General features: G+C 49.3%; 8 protein-coding genes across 8 annotated transcripts; 5 read left to right on the forward strand and 3 right to left on the reverse strand.

Moving 5' to 3' along the window:
- Positions 1-738: 738 nt before the first annotated feature.
- N7487_008076 (actin-related protein 2/3 complex subunit 4 family protein) lies at positions 739-1,583 on the reverse strand (the record flags this gene model as incomplete). The annotated part of the gene is made up of 7 exons (XM_056875806.1): positions 739-747; positions 801-845; positions 897-1,203; positions 1,265-1,315; positions 1,377-1,442; positions 1,502-1,530; positions 1,581-1,583. The coding sequence occupies 7 exons, from the start codon at positions 1,581-1,583 to the stop codon at positions 739-741; spliced, it is 510 nt and encodes a 169-aa protein (XP_056727994.1).
- Positions 1,584-1,911: 328 nt separating this feature from the next.
- Positions 1,912-3,748, forward strand: N7487_008077 (ubiquitin-specific protease UBP6; the record flags this gene model as incomplete). The annotated part of the gene is made up of 3 exons (XM_056875807.1): positions 1,912-1,927; positions 1,979-3,634; positions 3,687-3,748. The coding sequence occupies 3 exons, from the start codon at positions 1,912-1,914 to the stop codon at positions 3,746-3,748; spliced, it is 1,734 nt and encodes a 577-aa protein (XP_056727995.1).
- A 305-nt stretch (positions 3,749-4,053) lies between these two features.
- N7487_008078 (PaaI family thioesterase) lies at positions 4,054-4,968 on the forward strand (the record flags this gene model as incomplete). The annotated part of the gene is made up of 2 exons (XM_056875808.1): positions 4,054-4,473; positions 4,591-4,968. 2 exons carry the CDS (start codon positions 4,054-4,056, stop codon positions 4,966-4,968), a joined length of 798 nt encoding a protein of 265 aa, XP_056727996.1.
- Positions 4,969-5,745: 777 nt separating this feature from the next.
- On the forward strand, positions 5,746-7,867 carry N7487_008079 (putative MFS drug efflux pump; the record flags this gene model as incomplete). Its single annotated transcript, XM_056875809.1, has 8 exons — positions 5,746-5,898; positions 5,951-6,029; positions 6,084-6,142; positions 6,196-6,352; positions 6,403-6,782; positions 6,837-7,209; positions 7,268-7,398; positions 7,457-7,867. The coding sequence occupies 8 exons, from the start codon at positions 5,746-5,748 to the stop codon at positions 7,865-7,867; spliced, it is 1,743 nt and encodes a 580-aa protein (XP_056727997.1).
- Positions 7,868-8,097: 230 nt separating this feature from the next.
- Positions 8,098-10,802, forward strand: N7487_008080 (ribonuclease P/MRP protein subunit POP1; the record flags this gene model as incomplete). The annotated part of the gene is made up of 2 exons (XM_056875810.1): positions 8,098-8,436; positions 8,505-10,802. The coding sequence occupies 2 exons, from the start codon at positions 8,098-8,100 to the stop codon at positions 10,800-10,802; spliced, it is 2,637 nt and encodes an 878-aa protein (XP_056727998.1).
- Positions 10,803-11,102: 300 nt separating this feature from the next.
- N7487_008081 (Mic19 family protein) lies at positions 11,103-12,045 on the reverse strand (the record flags this gene model as incomplete). Its single annotated transcript, XM_056875811.1, has 3 exons — positions 11,103-11,648; positions 11,720-11,777; positions 11,987-12,045. The coding sequence occupies 3 exons, from the start codon at positions 12,043-12,045 to the stop codon at positions 11,103-11,105; spliced, it is 663 nt and encodes a 220-aa protein (XP_056727999.1).
- Positions 12,046-14,069: 2,024 nt separating this feature from the next.
- On the forward strand, positions 14,070-15,612 carry glkA (glucokinase glkA; the record flags this gene model as incomplete). Its single annotated transcript, XM_056875812.1, has 2 exons — positions 14,070-14,252; positions 14,308-15,612. 2 exons carry the CDS (start codon positions 14,070-14,072, stop codon positions 15,610-15,612), a joined length of 1,488 nt encoding a protein of 495 aa, XP_056728000.1.
- A 630-nt stretch (positions 15,613-16,242) lies between these two features.
- N7487_008083 (uncharacterized protein) lies at positions 16,243-17,406 on the reverse strand (the record flags this gene model as incomplete). Its single annotated transcript, XM_056875813.1, has 1 exon — positions 16,243-17,406. The coding sequence occupies one exon, from the start codon at positions 17,404-17,406 to the stop codon at positions 16,243-16,245; it is 1,164 nt and encodes a 387-aa protein (XP_056728001.1).
- Between the last annotated feature and the right edge of the window lie 834 nt (positions 17,407-18,240).

Consider the following 18,240-nt stretch of genomic DNA (forward strand, 5'->3'; position numbering starts at 1 on the left):
CCCAAGGCCTCTATACCTTGTCCGAGTCACCAACGAGGTGCGCATTTATCGCGACGCACTCGGATGTGCGATTGTTTCCTATTGCCACGCATCTGACCCGCACAGACGAAGTTTCCACGCCTTCCTCGTCAATATTTCCAATACGCCCAGCAAACATTCTTATGCCACGCACTAATGTGCCGCACCTCTACTTTTCCCACGCACTTTACCCATACAATATTTATTACCCACGCACTCCTCCCAATTCAACATAGAAGTCTTCCCACCTCCTCCCTACATTTGTTTAAACTGATATTCTCCACTTTATCTTATTGTAAATAGACTTCGATCTAAACTATAGACATTTGTTAGCTTAAAATGCATCCGAGCATGAGCTCCTGAAGACTGGCATTGTACCACTGTTGGTAAGATACCTTTTCTCTCTAATCTACATATGTAGTTTCTTCCCCCCCCGGCCATTCTTCGTTTACTACTGTTTAGCACCACTGATGTAGCTTGTCTTGATGAAGAGGAGCCACCATACGAGATCATCGGATTAACATGGGCACTACGCCAGTGGGAGGGATCTACTGTGGTACTAAAAAACGACTTGAATACGGACCAGAAAACATCAATCGACGGATGTCAGGATAAAGTTCTCTCTTAATCAATGCAAGCCTATGCTATCTGTACAAGAGTTGAAAGTGGGAAACACAGGGCCATTCATTATTCGGAATCAACAAGAAAACGCTAGGCAATTTAATCGAACTAGGTGATCATCAGTAATTGAGTCAATGGTAGACAGCTGAGTAAAAACATACCGGTGTCAGGAAAGACTCGGCAACAAATCGAGCACGGGCATTCAACTAGTAAGCTGTTAGTAAATTGTGACAGAAACAACGCATCCGCACACATACGAAGAGCTTCATCTCCGAAATCTCCTTGTCTACCTCTTCCATGAATTCAATCACAAAATCAATTAGCTTGTGGGTAAGCATTTTTTCCGTATGGAAGTTGGTGATGAGGAAACTGATGTCATATCCCTCCACTGGCTTCCGGCGCAAAATGAAGAACGATTCCGCTCGCTGGGTGAGGAACCGAGTGAATTTGTGAACAAGAATGTGCTCGATCTCATCAGCCTGCTTGATTCTGATACTTATGCGTACAGAATTGTAGCTTGGCTCAATTTTGACCTTCTCATTTTCATTCCTGCTGATGTGCAGCCTGTAACCCCATCAATACTTCTGTCCAATGCGACCAGGGGAGAAACTATGCTCAGACGTACGGGTTCAGTAGAATCTCGGGCGAAGAATTTGCTTCGACCTCTGGGCAGTTGCTGGTGGAACCAGGGGTATTAGCATATTTTACGTCTCGGATTTGTACCAGGGGCAACTTACTGCCGCTCGGATGTCTGAGAGGCGAAGTTGGAGATCGTAAGAGCCGCGGTCAAAGAAGACCGAACACTGGTAAAGCAATTGTGAGCAAGCTTGCCGCTGAACACTTGTCGAAGGCCAAAACTCACGCCTGGAGGTAGGGCCGGAGAGATTGACTCTGATAATCAATTAGTATAGAATGAGTTGGCTGATTGGAGCTGTACCCACCATGATGAGGGGTGTTTGTCGAGGTCACGAGGATGCAATCGCCACGAAGGATAATATAGTCAGGGGCTGATCCAAGAGAAATTAAAATTAGCCCGTTGTGAGGACCCTTCGTCCCAAAGCAGTGAACGAGAAAGGCAGTTCTCTAGATAACAGGTTGTCCTAGGCAGAAGAGGAGTTGACGTCGGGGTGGGCGGTGATGATAGCGGTTGGGCGGTGAGAGACCCCCCCCACGCTTCCTCATCCCAAGCTGTTTACCATTTGCCTCAGCAATCGCAAGCTCTTTCAAGCTTTTTATCCTTCTCACATCGTCCATCTCTGAAACCTATTGAAAATGGCGTCTATACCGAGTATGTATGGATGTATTGGCAGTTCTTGGACCATTACTAACAGATACACAGTCATTGTCAAACACGCCGGCAAGCGCCACGAAGTCGAGCTCGATCCTACGTCGAACGGCGAAACACTCAAGTACCAACTATTTTCCTTGACTGGTGTGGAGCCCGACCGCCAAAAGGTTCTGGTCAAAGGTGGCCAGCTTAAAGATGATACACCTCTTTCGGCACTCAATGCCAAACCCGGGCAGATGTTCATGATGATGGGCACCCCGTCGGGAGGTCAAGGTTCCGCTGACCTTGGTCGACCAAAGGAGACCGTCAAATTCCTGGAAGACATGACCGAGGCCGAGGTAGCACGACAAGAGGGTGCCACCCCTGCCGGCTTGCAAAACCTGGGAAACACATGCTACCTCAACTCTTCCCTACAAACCTTGCGGAGTGTCCCGGAGCTTCAGGAAGAGCTCCTGCGGTATCGGCCAAGTGGAGGAGCCGGACAGTCGAGTCTGTCAGATCTCAGCAGTTTTGGTATTGGTGGTCTTGGAGGTTCTCGGGATTTGGCCGCTTCTCTGCGAGATCTGTTCAAGCAAATGTCCGAGACCCAAGAGGGCATTCCACCACTTATGTTCCTCAATTCTCTCCGAGCCGTCTTCCCTCAATTCGCCCAACGTGACCGAAATGGACAAGGATACTCCCAACAGGATGCTGAGGAGGCTTTCTCCCAGATCTTAAACCAGTTGCGGGCTAAATTGACCATCACTGAGGGCGAGGGCGAGTCTGCCACCACTACCTCATTTGTAGATAAATATCTCGCGGGCCAATTCGAATCTATCACCGAGTGCGAGGATCCCGCCGCCAAGGAGCTCGGCGAGCAACCAAGTCAAAGTTCTGATGTTTTCTACAAACTTGATTGTCATATCGGAAAAGAAACGAATCACCTACAGGATGGAATTTTGGCTGGCCTCGAAGAGGAAATCGAGAAAAACTCTCCTCTTTTGGAGCGCAATTCTGTGTACAAAAAGCGTTCTCGCATTGCACGACTGCCAAAGTACCTCACAGTCCATTTCGTCCGGTTTTACTGGAAGCGGGAGACACAAAAGAAGGCTAAGATTATGCGCAAAGTGACATTCCCCGCTGAGTTGGATGTTGTGGAGTTCTGTACCGAGGAACTCCGGAAGCAGCTCATCCCTATCCGTGACAAGGTCCGCGAGATCCGCAAGGAGGAGCTGGAAGTCGAACGTTCTCAGAAGCGGAAAAGAGTTGCCGAAGAGCGTGCAGAGCGTCAGCAGAAAGAGACCAACCTGGGTGAAAGCGTGGAGCCAATGCAGAAGAAGAAGGCCGCTGAGGAGAACAAGTCTAAAGTGAACGACAAGGACGGCGATAGCCAGATGGAGGAGACTTTCAAAACCGATGCCGAGTACGAAGCAGAAAAAGTGGAATCTATCCGCGTTGCGAAGAAAGAGCTCCAAGAACTTGTTAACCAACGGGGTGCTGGAGACAGCGGGACTAACCAGTCTGGTCTGTATGAGCTTCGTGCCGTGATTACGCACCAGGGTGCTAGCGCCGACAGCGGTCACTACACAGCATACGTCAAGAAACAGGAGCGGGATGAACCCCAGACTGGCAGCAAGCGCCGTGAGGCAGACAACAAGTGGTGGTGGTTCAACGACGACACAGTGACCGAGGTGGAGGCACAGAAGATCGAGACCCTTTCCGGTGGTGGTAGGTGAACAGTATTCTACGATCTAAGAGTCATCGCTAACAATGTTTCTAGGCGAATCACACTCTGCCCTCATTTGCCTCTACCGCGCGATTGAGCTGCCCAAATCCGAGTAAATGGGGTTTTCTTAGCACCCATTCAGATGGGAAAGATATTTGCAAATGTTGCCCCTAGATGAATAGAAACGATGAACATGAATAATGCTCGTCTCTAACGCCTTAACCTGTTACCAATTGATTGTCTTGTGCCTTGCAATGATCTCCACTCTGTAGTTCCCATGGATCTTTAGCCGATGCTCGGTGACGACATATGTGAATGACTAATGGTTACTCACACGTGACCTGACTGGGCCTCGGCCCGAATTGTCCAAAGCTCCAATTGAATCAACATTCAATTCGAAAGGAATGGCAATGTGACCACCATGATACATTATCGCAACATCCTTCAGTTGGCCCTTCGCCAGACTTCGATACAAGCACGAAGCTGTTGGCGACCAGCGGTCCGAAGCGTCAGCACCGCGGCACAACCAAATACCTCACGAGAACCATCGCGTTGGACGCGCCGTCTGATCTATACTGGCATCTTTGGGACACTTGGCGTCGGTGCAGGGAAATGGCTGGACAACAAAATCGCAACGCCACCGGCTCCTGGGTCATTAGAAGACCAACTGGAGATTCAGGAAGTCCAGCGCGTGTTCGATATTGGACTCCCCATTGTGCAGGAACTGCGTCGTAACCCCGATTACGTGGAAAAGGACGTCTACGAAAACTTTTCGGATGAGCACAAAACCCATCGGCTGACATCAGGCCCCATGGCGGGGAGTAGGGGCTTGGGATTACAGGTTGGTTTCTCGTTTTCTTATCAGCGTCCGAGGCATATCCATCTTACATGAATGCCGGACCTTTTCACTACCGAACCTCGGGATCCGGCATTGTCTAACTATTCTCGTATTTGACAGAAAGTTTTCTGGAACGACAAAGAGAAGAAACTCATTAGCGTGGTCTTCTTGGGACCAGGCCTCGAAGGCTGGCCAACCATGGTCCATGGGGGTGCGCTCGGCACTGTGATCGATGAGAACCTAGGGCGCGCAGCCATTCGGCATTTCCCAGCGCGAACAGGTGTTACTGCCAACCTTGAACTCAACTACCGAGCGCCGGTCCACTCGGACAATTTCTACACCCTGCATACAACCCTAGATCAGGAACGGAGCACGGAGACCAAAGCATACGCCAAGTGTGAGGTCCGTGACATGGCGGGCCGACTATGTGTTGAAGCGACGGGACTTTTCGTTGTTCCCAAAAGACTCAAGCTGAACAAGGTTGGGGAATATTTCTGAGCCATGGAAATATGGAAATATCCACACTTCATTCTTTAGATGGTTTGATATCTACAAATACGTGGCTTTCTTCGATCGTGTGACTTCTTCGAAGCTCCAGCCCAGGTTATAATAAACTCAGCACCGGCCTCTTGACCCCCTGGGACGAATTCAACTGAAGCTGCAAGTTAGCAAGGGAAAAACAGACCTCATATATGAAACATTCATGTACAAATACCCATGGATGTATTATCTGATGACTTATAACAGACACAGCCATCTCTTGTACATTCGACATTATAAATTCAATACTCAAATTCTCCTGGTATTTGGTTTCTGATTGTTTCGGGGCTGATCCCCGTTCTGGCATGGGTCTCCGGAGCCGTAGACTCGTGAACCAACTGGATGCATCCACCTTCTCCGCGTTTTCTCCCCCGCATTTCCCCTAGCGTCTTTGCCCTCGAATCACCAACTGCTATGTACGAGGGAATTGCCAAGCTGCCTCGGTATTTTCTGGATTTCAAGCATTATTGTCCCGGCTATCTGATTCAACGTTCATTAGCTTGTCTTCATTTCCCCACTTTGATTCATTACACCCCGTGAGATGGAAGTCTCTATGACATATGGGACTCATTCAGTGACCTGAAATGAGCTTATATTCTCCTGTTATTTCTTCGATATTCTGGATTGAATTTCAATCTCGTCAGCATTTCGGTCAAATTTGAATTACATCCAATTTTGTTTGAGTCGAGGCCAAGGTCAATCCACCATTTGTACTGCCCTTAACTCGCGATCATCATGGCGGACTCAATCCTTCAATCGAGTCGACCAGTCGACGAAAAGGTCGTGATGCAACATCATGAAAATAGTGACACTTCGCAGCATAGCCACCAAGAAATGATTGAACCGGGATCAGAGGAAGCTATGCATGAGTCCGAGAAGGATATCCCGGTAGGATTCGGCTGTTCAAGGTGTGGTCGCGACAATACTGACCATTACAAAGATGACTTTCCGTCGCTTCATGGGCTTTACTGCCATGGCTTTCCTGTGGACTGGAAGTCAGATCCCAGTCTACCTATTTGGTATGTCAACAACGACGTGAAAACTATGATATAATTTTGATACCTTTTCACTAGGCGGCATCCCTCCCTACATTTATGGAGACATTGGTGGAGCAGACCGATGGGTCTGGTTTGTGAGTCTATACTCATTGAAGTACACGGCCATGACTAATGGGCATATGTTTAGGTTCTTGCAAACTTACTCGGCCTTGCAGGTGTATGCCCTTTTGTTGGATCTCTATCAGATTTAATCGGACGCCGCCCAGTCGCTATTATTGGAGCATCCCTGATAGTCATTGGAATGATAATCTGTAGTACAGTGCACACAATGAACAACTTCATCGGTGAGTGTTTGCCCAGATACCAAAGTATACATTTGCTGATATGTACACAGCGGGAATGGCCATCGCTGGTGCCGGTGCCGGGATAAATGAATTGACAGCACTGGCTGCAACCTCTGAGATGGCACCGACTCGAAAGAGAGGACTTTATGTGTCGATACTTATCTTCACCATCGCACCATTCTGCCCGTCTGTGCTATGGGCTCAGCTTATCGCGTATCACACCCATTGGCGCTATGTCGGTGCATTCTGTGCTGCATGGAGCGCCTTTGGTTTGTTGATCACGATTTTGTTCTACTTCCCTCCGCCACGAGTCAATTCAGCTGGGTTGAGCCGAAAGGAGATTATTGGACGGGTCGACTTTGTTGGTGGCTTGCTCAGCATCACTGGTCTGATTGTCTTCTTGGCCGGTCTGCAATGGGGTGGATATATGGTATGCTTAAAAATATCTCGTTCAGGGTTATTTCCTACTGACATATTCATATAGTATCCATGGGCATCTGCCCATGTCCTGGCACCGTTGATCATTGGGTTCCTTCTGCTTGTTGCTTTTGCTTTCTGGGAAATCTATGGAGCCAACTACCCCATTTTCCCATCTCGCCTCAAGCAGGAGCCTCGGATTCTAGGTCTTACCCTCGTAATTACTTTCATCTCCGGTGCCAACTTCTTCTCCGTGCTCATGTTCTGGCCCACGGAATCGTTCAATGTCTACGGCCATGACCCAGTGGATGTGGGTGTTCGCAGTCTCCCTATTGGCTTTGGAATCATGGCAGGGGCATGTATTGTGCTTGCGCTTCTAAGTGTTCTTCGTGGACATAATAAGGAGCTCTTGATCGTCAGTAGCGTTATGATGACTGCAGGTGAGTTTTCTTGGTGAGTATAAGAGTGCCTAAAAATCTAACTTGTTTCCCAAAATAGGATGCGGTGCTATGTCTATCGGCCGTACCGATAATATGTATCAGCTCTGGGGAATTCTCGTCCTTGCTGGCCTTGGAATTGGAGGCATTGTGGTTCCAGCCTCGATTATTACCACGATTATTTGTCCAGATGTAAGTTGTTTTTTGCTGCAAGGGAGGAAGTCTGACTACTGACATTGGCTTTTGCCAGGATCTGATTGCCACTATATCTGCACTCACCCTCTCTATTCGCGTGGTAGGCGGTGGCATCGGCTACACTATTTACTACAATGTCTTCATCTCGAAGTTTGTCCCCGCAGCAACACATTATATCGGTGGTGTGATGATGAAAGAACTCAACATCACCGACGTCAAACTGATTGGCGAAGCAATTGAGCTGACAGGTGCCTCGCTGCTGGGCGAGCTGCGCACAATTCCTGGTATTGCTGGAAATGAGACTGCATATCAAATGGTTGTAGGGGCTGGTCAGATTGCATATGCTGAAGGATATAAATGGGTATACTATGTTAGTATTGCATTCGGTGGTGTCTCAATTCTGGCCGCCTGTTTCTTGGGCGACATCCAGAAGTATATGACAGACCATGTCGCAGTGGTAATGTGAGGCATATCCCAATTTTGGGATTTATGCGAACCATTTGTTGCTTTTTTAGGAGATTTGTGAATTACGAGAACAGCGAATCAAAAATGTGATTAGAGAATATTCGAGAAAGTAGATACCAATAGTAAAAAAGTAGTAAATAAGATCATCCTGGGGTCGCCGATCATGACGCGCCAAGGCCGGCAACTTTTTTTACTCTCAAACGTCAATGCACACAACTTCAATCAGCAGCCATGGCTTCAAACCCTTCCGCTAAGCGGAAACCTTTCGCTCCCCCAGGTCCGCATGGCCCAGCCGGGGCATCTCGCAAACGCGCCAAAACATTTGATGCTCGCACCTTGGCTGTGCAGTCGGCCGACGCCGCCCTCTCCGCGACAGGCGAGCTCGATGTCGCCGCCTACTCTGCAGCTCGAGCATTTGAGATCCAGGCTCTGGAAGAGGGGATGCAGCGGTCGAAAAATGCGCTCACGACACGAGCCTTCCAAAAAGTTCCCCGCTCCCTACGACGGCGGACCGCGAGTCATAATGTGAAACGAGTTCCGCGGAGGTTGAGAGCTCGGGCGAAGCGAGAGGTATCTATTGAAAACGGTCTACGATTTCCCAATAACTGTTGATTAACCCGCTATGTCACCAATGTTAGATGGCCGAAGATAACACACCTACGGTTACGGCGCGCAGACGCAAGCCATCCCAAATGATGCGCATTCGACTCGATACCGCTCGGCGACTACAGGCTATCAACTCGAAAACCAAGGCTCGACGGGCGGCCGCGAAAATAAACCGGGACCAAGAGAACCAAACTTCCTTGGAGAAGGAGGGAAGTCATGCCTTCGATATCGCACCTCGAGTTCCCAAGATCAAGAAGAACAAGCTGTCGAGGCCTACTCCGGCAGAGCCTAAGTACCGCAAGCGCCAGAAATGCAAGACATGGCTACCTACTCATTTGTATCATGCAAAGCGAGCTCACATGGCGACGACTAAAGACCCGATTTGGCGCTTTGCTGTTCCTCTATCCCCCACTGAGAAAAGCTATCGGCCTACGCACCGGGCTCGAGGCGCTCGGGGTGCCGTTGCGTGGGATATGAGCTATATGTCTACTATTCAGTTGGAAGGAACGGAACCAGCTATCCAGGCTGTCCTAAGTGCAGTGGGCGTGAACGGGGACGATGCATGGGGCACCAAGGGGAAGAAATGGAGAACCGGGACTCGCTCTCTACAGGCCTGGACTTTTGAAAAGGACCATCCAAAACGTCCAACTGCACCAGTCACATTGATATGGTGTGCCAAGCAGGAAGATGTTGAGATGGTTGATGCCGACGAACCTCAGCCCAAGTCATCGAAGAGAGATCACCGCAAACTCTGGATTAGAGTGCATCCTTCAGCTTTCCTTCAGCTGTGGACGGATGTTCTCGGGGTATCCAAATCGCAAAACCCACCTGTTATGGTTGAGGACCTGCGATTCGAAATTGGCAGTATTGAAATCACAGGGCCAGGGTCTACCGAGGCCCTGTTGGCGGCATTGAAACCAATTCTGGACGGTAATGCCCCATCAACACACAGCCCGGAAGCCGTCTGGCCATCTCTTCTGGGGGTGTCGAATCCGTCCTCACTGCCCCATAATGCCCTACTCTCTTTTGCCATTTCTGATCCCCGCCTGCACTTCCCGCCACGCACTCTTCACGTCCCCGACAACGAATCACACATGAATGACCTTGCTATCTTACTTTCTACATGGTATCCGGACAAAACGCAAGGCCCCTCTAAGCTATTTGACCGACCTACTCGGTTAACAGCGTCTCGTCAGCTCCCGAGCCAGAAGGCTATCAACCGACGCCGCACTCTTGCCGGTCCTGGTGAACATCCGCCATCTCAACCATTAGATCCTCAAATTCCGATCATCATACTCGCAAACAAGCCACAAGCCCGGGCCAAACGTAGCAATGCCCCGGGGTCCTGGACCGTATTATTACCATGGAAATGTGTTGTTCCGGTTTGGTATTCAATCATGTTCTACCCACTATCTAGCGGAGGAAACCCATTGCTTGGTGGTTTGAAGCAGCAGCGGCAACTTGCTTTCGAAGCAGGTGAGGCTTGGTTCCCTGGAGATTTTCCGGGAACACGAGCTGGTTGGGAATGGGGCCAGCGTGAGACCGAAAAATCTCGACGTGATTGGGAGCGACGTCCTAAGGGGCGGCGTCCCGAGTTCGATAACATTTCATTGGGTGATGGTCGTCCAAAGGGAGAGATAGGCCACGGGTGGGCCTGTGACTGGGAAAGGCTCATTCAAGGGCCGAACCGCGGCGATACTATGACAGAAACCAACGATGCAAGCTCAGTGAAAAAGCCAATCGAGTCTACGGAGGCTGAGACAAAGGACCCCTCTTCTCCCATCATCCCACCCCTCAATATTCACAATGTCCGTCTCCCTCCAGCCGATACCCACCAAAGCCTGAGCAAGCTCGACAAAACATCCGTCGATACTTCCACCCTTGCCACGGTGTATCTTTCTCTCGCCACGCGAGGTACACCCACACCCCGCGCACGGATCTACCGGCTTCCTACAGATCCAGCTCTACGCCAGAAATGGCTCGATATTAGCTCAGCAGGCACCAACAAGCCTGGTCAACCGAAGTTCTCCAAAGCAGGAAACACTGCACCCGAATCTGAAGAGGCTCGGCGTCTTCTTGCTAAGGCTCTCATTTCATCTGCTGACGGAGAGCCCGACTCTGAACCATTGGATGTGCCCACCGAAGATGACCTGATTGGGTTTGTCACCACGGGAAACTATAATCTTTCCGAAGGCAAAGGGACTGGCATTGGGTCTATCCAGATTTCGAAGGTATTGGCTCCCAACGTCAAGCCCTCCGAGAGAAGAATGTGTATTATTCGGGCCTCGGGGGAGAAGAGTGGGCGTCTAGGGATGTGGGAGTTTGTATGATATCAAATCCAAGCCCTTGCCCAGCAGTGGAGATGCCCAATTGTGGTTCCAAACACTGTCTGCCCCATTAACTAGATACTTTGTATATCTTTCTACGAGCCAACAAAAATATCCCTCCCAAGGGTTAAACTAAGATCCACTCTCATCCATGGATTATCTCTATCCTACTTAGATGAAAACAAATGGAACAAAGAAAAATGCACGTTCTATACATACAGTACAGCAGCTCCCAACCCAAAATCAGGTCCCATAAAACGTAGAGACTTTACATCAAGCCGCTGTATTCCCGAACCAACCAATCTAACCCACAATGCGATCCACGAAAGCAGCCTCCATACGTGCAACCTCACGCTTGAAAGCATCGACCTCCTCCCAGCAGTTCAACGGCCGACGGTCATTCAACTGCAGGCAGCTAGTAACATCCGCGCGGGCCTTGGCAACTCCATCATCGAGCTCCACAAGCTTCCTCCGTCCATCAAGCTTGCTCCGCAACTGCTCGATCTCGGCGGCTACAGAGTCGCGCGAGATATCGCGCTTAACAACGGGCTGTGCGGCGGCAGCAGTCTCCTGCGGCGCGGCGACTGTAGGCACGGGGTCATGGTGGCGGCCGGCGAAGGGGATCCGCGGTGCGTCCAGGTTCAGTGAGCCGGCTGGGTAGCCCGAGGTGGAGGGGGCGAGGGGCGCGGTCGCTGCTGTGACGGGCAGAGAGGTGGTGTCTTTGGACTCGGAGATGCGCTTCTCGATCTCGGCGAGGGTTTGCTGCTCGCGTGCGCGGATGCGTTGCAGTTCCTGTGCGACGCGGTTTTGGATCTCCAATTCCAGGGCTTTGGCGCGGGTGGAGTCGGTCTGTTTGATTGGTGGATTGTGAGCTTTTTGGGATCAAGCTGGGCATTTGCTTATAGCTGTGTTTTGCTCACCTCTGAGGTCGATTGGAGTGCATCGACTAGGTTTGAGGAGAATTGGACGGGAGAGTTGCTGTGCATGGTTAGGTTAGCGTCGGCTGTAGAATGAGTTGGATGAACCCCGCGGTGTCGCAAATGGTGATAGGATCTTGAGAGCTCATTCAGATATGTAGGAACTATCTGCCCTTTGCAATTGGCGCCAATTGGAAGGTAGTTCCCATTCTCTCCGCTGTCAAGCACCAGATGCCGCGGAAGCTGAAATCGAGTTCGGAGAGCAAATACCTGGAGAACACATGTTGTGAGCCAGCGGAAGCCTCAGGCTTAGAGTTTCCAGCACCCATTTTTTGGCAAAAAGGACAAGTCCTGTCAAGATTGAAAGGCAGTGATGGTTCGAGATGCCCGCTCACAACCCGTTCAGTTCGGAGGATGTTGGAGGTCACGTGAATGTAGGTTAGTCATCCTCGGCCCGGACCTCCTCAGATCCAGTTGCCCAGTTGCCGGCTAGTCTCGACATTGCATCCTGACGCACAACTACTAGTGTATATCGATATGATATTTGAGCGATGCTGCAACTTTATTACACAGTAGGGGACTAAATTACCGACAGTGGATGGCTTAGCGTCAACAACTCCAAATGCCAAACGCCGGGTTGCGAACGATATGACGTATTGAAAAAGAAAACTATGACGGAATCAAACAGCACTACTTTGAGAGGGCTTGAATAGAGTCTCCAGATATCGGTCTCGCCTTAATCAATTCTTCAAATCAATTCTTCAGTGAATACCCGCGGAACTATCTAGCAAGTATATTGCTTAAATGCTGTTGACATGGCTCAAGGGTCATGGCAGCCATGGTTTCCACGCCATCGCCTATGTTAAAGTAAATCAGACTACTCCATGTGCTTAATCGCTGCACAATCTATTGCTATGTAGACGTTTGAGTGATATATTCTGGCACAATCAGTAACAAAGGGCAAGTTCATGTGTATCATATGAGAAAGAAAGAAAAGCATTGTACAAATAATGTGCCGTGTAAACAAAGAATAAGATTGACTAGTACGCTAGTTCTACATAGTCTCCATGCAACCAAGGTAGTGACCATGGCTATTGCCTGAAGCTTGGGTGGTATGCATCTTTGTATGTGTTGAATTTCAGCAATCTCAAAATTGATAACCCTAATTCATACCTAGTGTACTCCGTACATTACCAAATTGTGGGGTTCACGGATGCAAAATGTCAACCCTCCAGGGCTACTTCCAAATACTAGTAGTATTTTAGTCTTGTTACGAACCAATAGAACTTCCCTAGATATGATAAGTAGTGGTCATTAAAACGGAATGGTATTATGACGATCTTACGTAGGCGTTGTAGAGCTGGGAAGGAAAGGAAGAATAACCATGGAACTATACATATGTATTAATAAGAGAAAAGCCACATGTCTCATCGTCTCTCCATGGGGTCTCACGCATCCACACTCGGGATTCCGTGCATTCGGTCATATTTGAGCCCGAGTATACCGGGATGGGGCCGATCTATTCCGACCGTCTCCTGATGTCCAGTATGTTATACAAGCATGTGTTGCACTGTGTATAAGCGTGATAGGAATGTCAATATTTTTCAAATCACGCAAATCAGTATATGCGGGAAAACACATATTATTTGGGGAGGTAATGCGCAAAGCGCAAAATACCAAGGTTATCCCCCGATGTGGCATTTTGTATATTCCCGTCCCCTGCCCCGGTCTTAACCTGTGTCGCTCACCGGTGAAGTCGGGGGAAAATATGCAGGTAAGAAGAATTGACCAGTAATAATCAGTGACGATGTCTCCCCACAACTGCCTAAAATCTACCAAAAATCCAAATGTCTGTGTTCATGGCGTCATGGAAAAAAGAAAATCCAAGTGAAATGCAGGAATGTAGAGAGGCTGCTTTCGGTAGATGGGATCATTACTATACAAAACAATGTTTATTGATTTCCCCTTATTCCCCTACAGTTCAAATAGGAAAATTGAAAGCGTACAGCTTCATACAATTTCATACAATATAATATAAAGTAGCATTTGCCTCCGGTGAACCCGGCAATCTCCAGATACCCCAAGGGTACAACGTCGATACATCATTAACAGTAGTCATTATTACGGTGGGAGATGTACTGCCAAGGTACCAAACTGACTTCATGGATCCCGCCCTCCGTCATCCCACCTTGAGATTCTGCCCCAGGTGTGTTTCGTGTCTTTCTTATTTCTTTCCACTCGCCCGCTTTTTTTTTCCCTTCTTCACTTCTTCTTCCTCTACTCTCTTCCATCCTGTTCTTAGCTGGTACCTTAACTCTTTACCCAACCAGCTATTCTCATTTCTTGTTACACCATGTCCTCTTCACTATTGGACCAGGCCACGCGCATTGCGCGTGACTTCGACTACCCCGCCGAGAATGTGCAACGCGGGGTTGCCGAGTACATTAAGCAGTCCAACGAGGGCTTGACCAAAGAGGGCACCACCTTGAGCCAAATTCCTACCTTCGTGACTGCGGTGCCAAATGGCACAGAAAAGGTATGAAAGGCTGACTATTACAACGGGAATTGCGCGCTGATTCTCCTTGTTATAGGGCCTTTACTTGGCTGTCGACCTCGGTGGCACTAACTTCCGTGTGTGCTCGGTCCTCCTGCACGGCGATACTACCTTCTCCCTCACCCAATCCAAGATCCTGATTCCTCGGGAGTTGATGGCCTCTGGCACATCAAAGGATCTCTTCCTGTTCTTGGCCCGCCAAATCGAAGCATTTCTTCGCATTCACCACAATGAGCACTTCGAGGCCCACCAGCTCCGCCGACGGGAAGATTACAACGAAGAGGACTTGTTCGATTTGGGCTTTACCTTCAGTTTCCCTGTGCGCCAGTGCGGTATCAACCGCGGAACACTGATCCGTTGGACCAAGGGATTTAACATCCCCGATGCGGTTGGCCACGATGTTTGCGCGCTGCTTCAGTCCGCCATTGATGATTTGAACCTGCCAGTGCGTGTGGCTGCACTGGTGAACGACACTGTTGGTACTCTTATGGCCCGCTCATACACCTCGCCAGGCGAGACTGGCACTTTCCTCGGTGCCATTTTCGGAACCGGTACCAATGGCGCTTACGTTGAGAAGACCAAGAACATCACCAAGCTCCAGAACATGAAGGATGCCCACTTTGAGGATTCCACAGGCGAGATGATTATCAACGCTGAGTGGGGTAGCTTCGATAACCACATGAGCGTGCTCCCTACGACAGTGTTCGATGATGAGCTTGATGCTGACAGCAACAACCCCGGTGTGCAGATGTTTGAGAAGCGTGTTTCGGGCATGTTCTTGGGCGAAATTCTGCGCCGTGCACTCTTGTCTCTACACCGCGACAACGACCTGGGATTGTTCAAGGCCAACAAGAACTCCAAGGTCATCCTTCCTGAGGGATCTATGCTCTTCCGTCAATGGGGTCTGGACACCAGCATGCTGAGTTCGGTCGAGGCTGATAGCAGCAAGGAATTGGTAGATGTGAAGACCGCATTGAAGGATCACCTTGAGATCGAGAACCCAAGCTTTGAAGAGTGCCAGGCTGTGAAAATCATAGTTCACGCGATTGGAAAACGTGCCGCTCGCCTGAGCGCCGTTCCGCTAGCTGCCATTCTCGTGCACACCAACAAGCTTGAGACTGATGATATCATTGACATTGGTGTTGATGGCAGTCTCGTTGAATTCTACCCCAATTTTGAAAGACATATGCGTGAGGCTTTGCGCGAAGTTCCCCAAGTCGGAGTTGCAGGCGACAAGAAGATCCGTATTGGAATTTCCAAGGATGGCAGCGGTGTTGGCGCAGCTCTGATTGCGCTCGTCGCTAACAAGAACGATGGTCTCGAAATTCCCCGCGAGAAATAAATGACCTGAACCATACTATGATTACATTCATTTATGTCTTTTGTTGGTCGAAGCTCTTCATTTTCCTCGCCTTTACAGCGGCCATACTCCTCTCGTTCCACAGCGGAGTTGAAGGCTGGCTTGGTCGTCCTCCCTGATGTTACTCAAATCTCAGGCCTGCCGCAATCGGTTACCCCCGAAAACAAATACCCAATCCAGATTCTCTCATATCTCGCCCATCCAAACCCATGGCAACACTGTCAGCTGAAATCAAGATTCAGATCTTGATGGTCAACTTGCCAACCCGCAGAAGTTTCCTACCTGCGGGTGCGGGCATCTGCAGACATCATGCCCCATTATTCCATCCATTCTCCTTAGCGATATTACTATGTTGGGGGTAGGATTTTCAATATGAAGATGCAGAGGCGTCTTCGAGCCCCTTCCAGGTATGGAACGGCGTGCGATAACAGTACATCGCATTGAACTGGCTTCTATGCCCATTGTCATCTTCATTTCTTGTTTATTTCTTATTTCACAATTCCATTTCTTATTATTCAATCTCCGAGTAAATGTACCACAGTACGGATAAATAGAACAATATTCACGTAAGTCCAACTGACATTATGTACTTCTGAAACGGATCAAAATCCTCTATTTACTAGGCTCATATCCAATAGCCCGAGATGCCTGCACAAAATCAATATGGCCAGCCGACCCCATCAGGAAGGCCGCCTTGCCACCATTGGTACTTGGATCCTCCCCAATGAAGTTACCAGGGAACCCAATATCAAAAGTAGTCGCCGCCTCCAAAAATTCAATCTGCTTATCCGTAAGGCGAATTGACAAAGCTTGAATATTATCATGCAGATGCTCAATCTTGCGGCCTCCAACAAGCGGGAACACATTTGGCGCCTTGCAGAGCACATAAGCCAACGCAATAGTAGTAATCGACTCAACCCCATGCTCAGCAGCAACAGTGGCCAACGCCTCGGAGATACTCCTCTCTTCTTCCGTCTGCTCAGCGCCCATCACACTGCGCAGACCCTCACCCGCCTTCTTCCGCTCCTCGAGCTGCTTAGCAGTTTGGAAATGTCCACCGCCAAGCACATCCCACGGCGCAAGCGCCATGCCGAAATGCCGCGCCATAGGCAGGATATCGCGCTCGAAATCGCGACGCATCACGTTCCACCGTCCCTGGTAAATGGAGAAAGGCGTCTTGCCATGCGCGCGTGCATACGTGTTCGCCGCGGCGACAACCCACGCGGGCGAATCAGAGATACCGAGGTACATGACCTTGCCCTGCTCGACGAGTATGTGGAGGGAGTCCATGATCTCCTCGATGGAGGTGGTGTGGTCCCACCAGTGAAGGTAGAGAACGTCGATGAAGTCGGTTTGGAGTTTGCGGAGAGAGTCGCGGACGCTGAGGATCATGCTGCGCTTGTGGTTTCCGCAGGCATTGGGGACATTGCCCTTCCCGGCTGCGTGGCTGCGGTAATCGGTTGTGAACTTGGTCGCTAGCACGATCTGGTCACGGTTGTTACGTGCGGTCATCCATTCGCCAAGCCAGGCTTCGGATTGCTCGTTCTGGTAGTTGTTTGCTGTGTCGATGAAGTTGCCGCCGGCAGCGACGAAGGCGTCGAGTAGCGCGAAGGATTGTTCTTTGCTCATGCTACCCATAACTTGGTTCCAAGCGTCGCCGATAGACATTGCTCCAAGCTGGAGGGGGGAGACGCGGACTCCTGCTGTTGAGGAGAGGACCCGGTACCGACCCAGGGGGGTGGCGGGCTCTGGAGCAGGTGCAAAGAGTTCGTCCATTGTGTGGTTGATATATTGTATTGTTTGTAGTTATGCAGATTGATGGTGTTTGGATGAAGTATTCTAGTCGGCTGAGGTACCCTTTTTATATTTGGGTTTCTTTTACTTTATTATAAATGAACCCCGGAGTTAATAAATCGGTGGGAACCGGTAGCTGGTTTCGTCAACCGATTTGGCGGGTCCATGAGACCATATTGATCGGAATTAAAGCTTCCCCTCTATTCTATCTCCGTTCTCAATATCTATAGGCCCTACATGGACACAGGGTAAGTAGGCAGTCATAGACAGTAATCAAGCTCTATGCTGCTAATGCTTCATGTGAGTACTGCATGTTGTACTACACCAAATATGTAGTTGTAGTCTGCCCGGTGCGGGCACCTGTAACACGGCCCCTCCCCATAGACATGTATGGGTATTCCCTGAAATCTTTGGAAAATTCAGAAGTTCTGAAGCAATATTCAATTTAACTATGTTCGATATAACCTTGCAATGACAAGCTTTCTCTATCCCGAGTACAAACACTACTCAGATGATGACTTGAAGGCTGCTATTTACTTCCTCATAGATATAATTAAGTACTCATAATAGGAGTGCCAGTGTAAATCAGCTGAGACCATGTTAATGCTGTAATAGGGACATATATGCAATCTATATTTGAAATGTTACCATAGCTGTGCAATTTCCTCTACGAAGGGGAGAGGTACTTTATGGTCTCTGTTGATTATTTTCTTCTCTCCCTCTCTCTCCCCCCGGCAAATGTGAGTATGAGCATGCGAAGAATACATGTTACCACCGAACTATGAAGATAAGGTAGGAACAAAGACAACCTTAACC

The sequence above is a fragment of the Penicillium crustosum genome, assembly GCF_028827405.1.
Source record: "Penicillium crustosum strain IBT 35664 chromosome Unknown utg000003l_segment0_segment0, whole genome shotgun sequence".
Lineage (NCBI taxonomy): Eukaryota > Fungi > Ascomycota > Eurotiomycetes > Eurotiales > Aspergillaceae > Penicillium > Penicillium crustosum.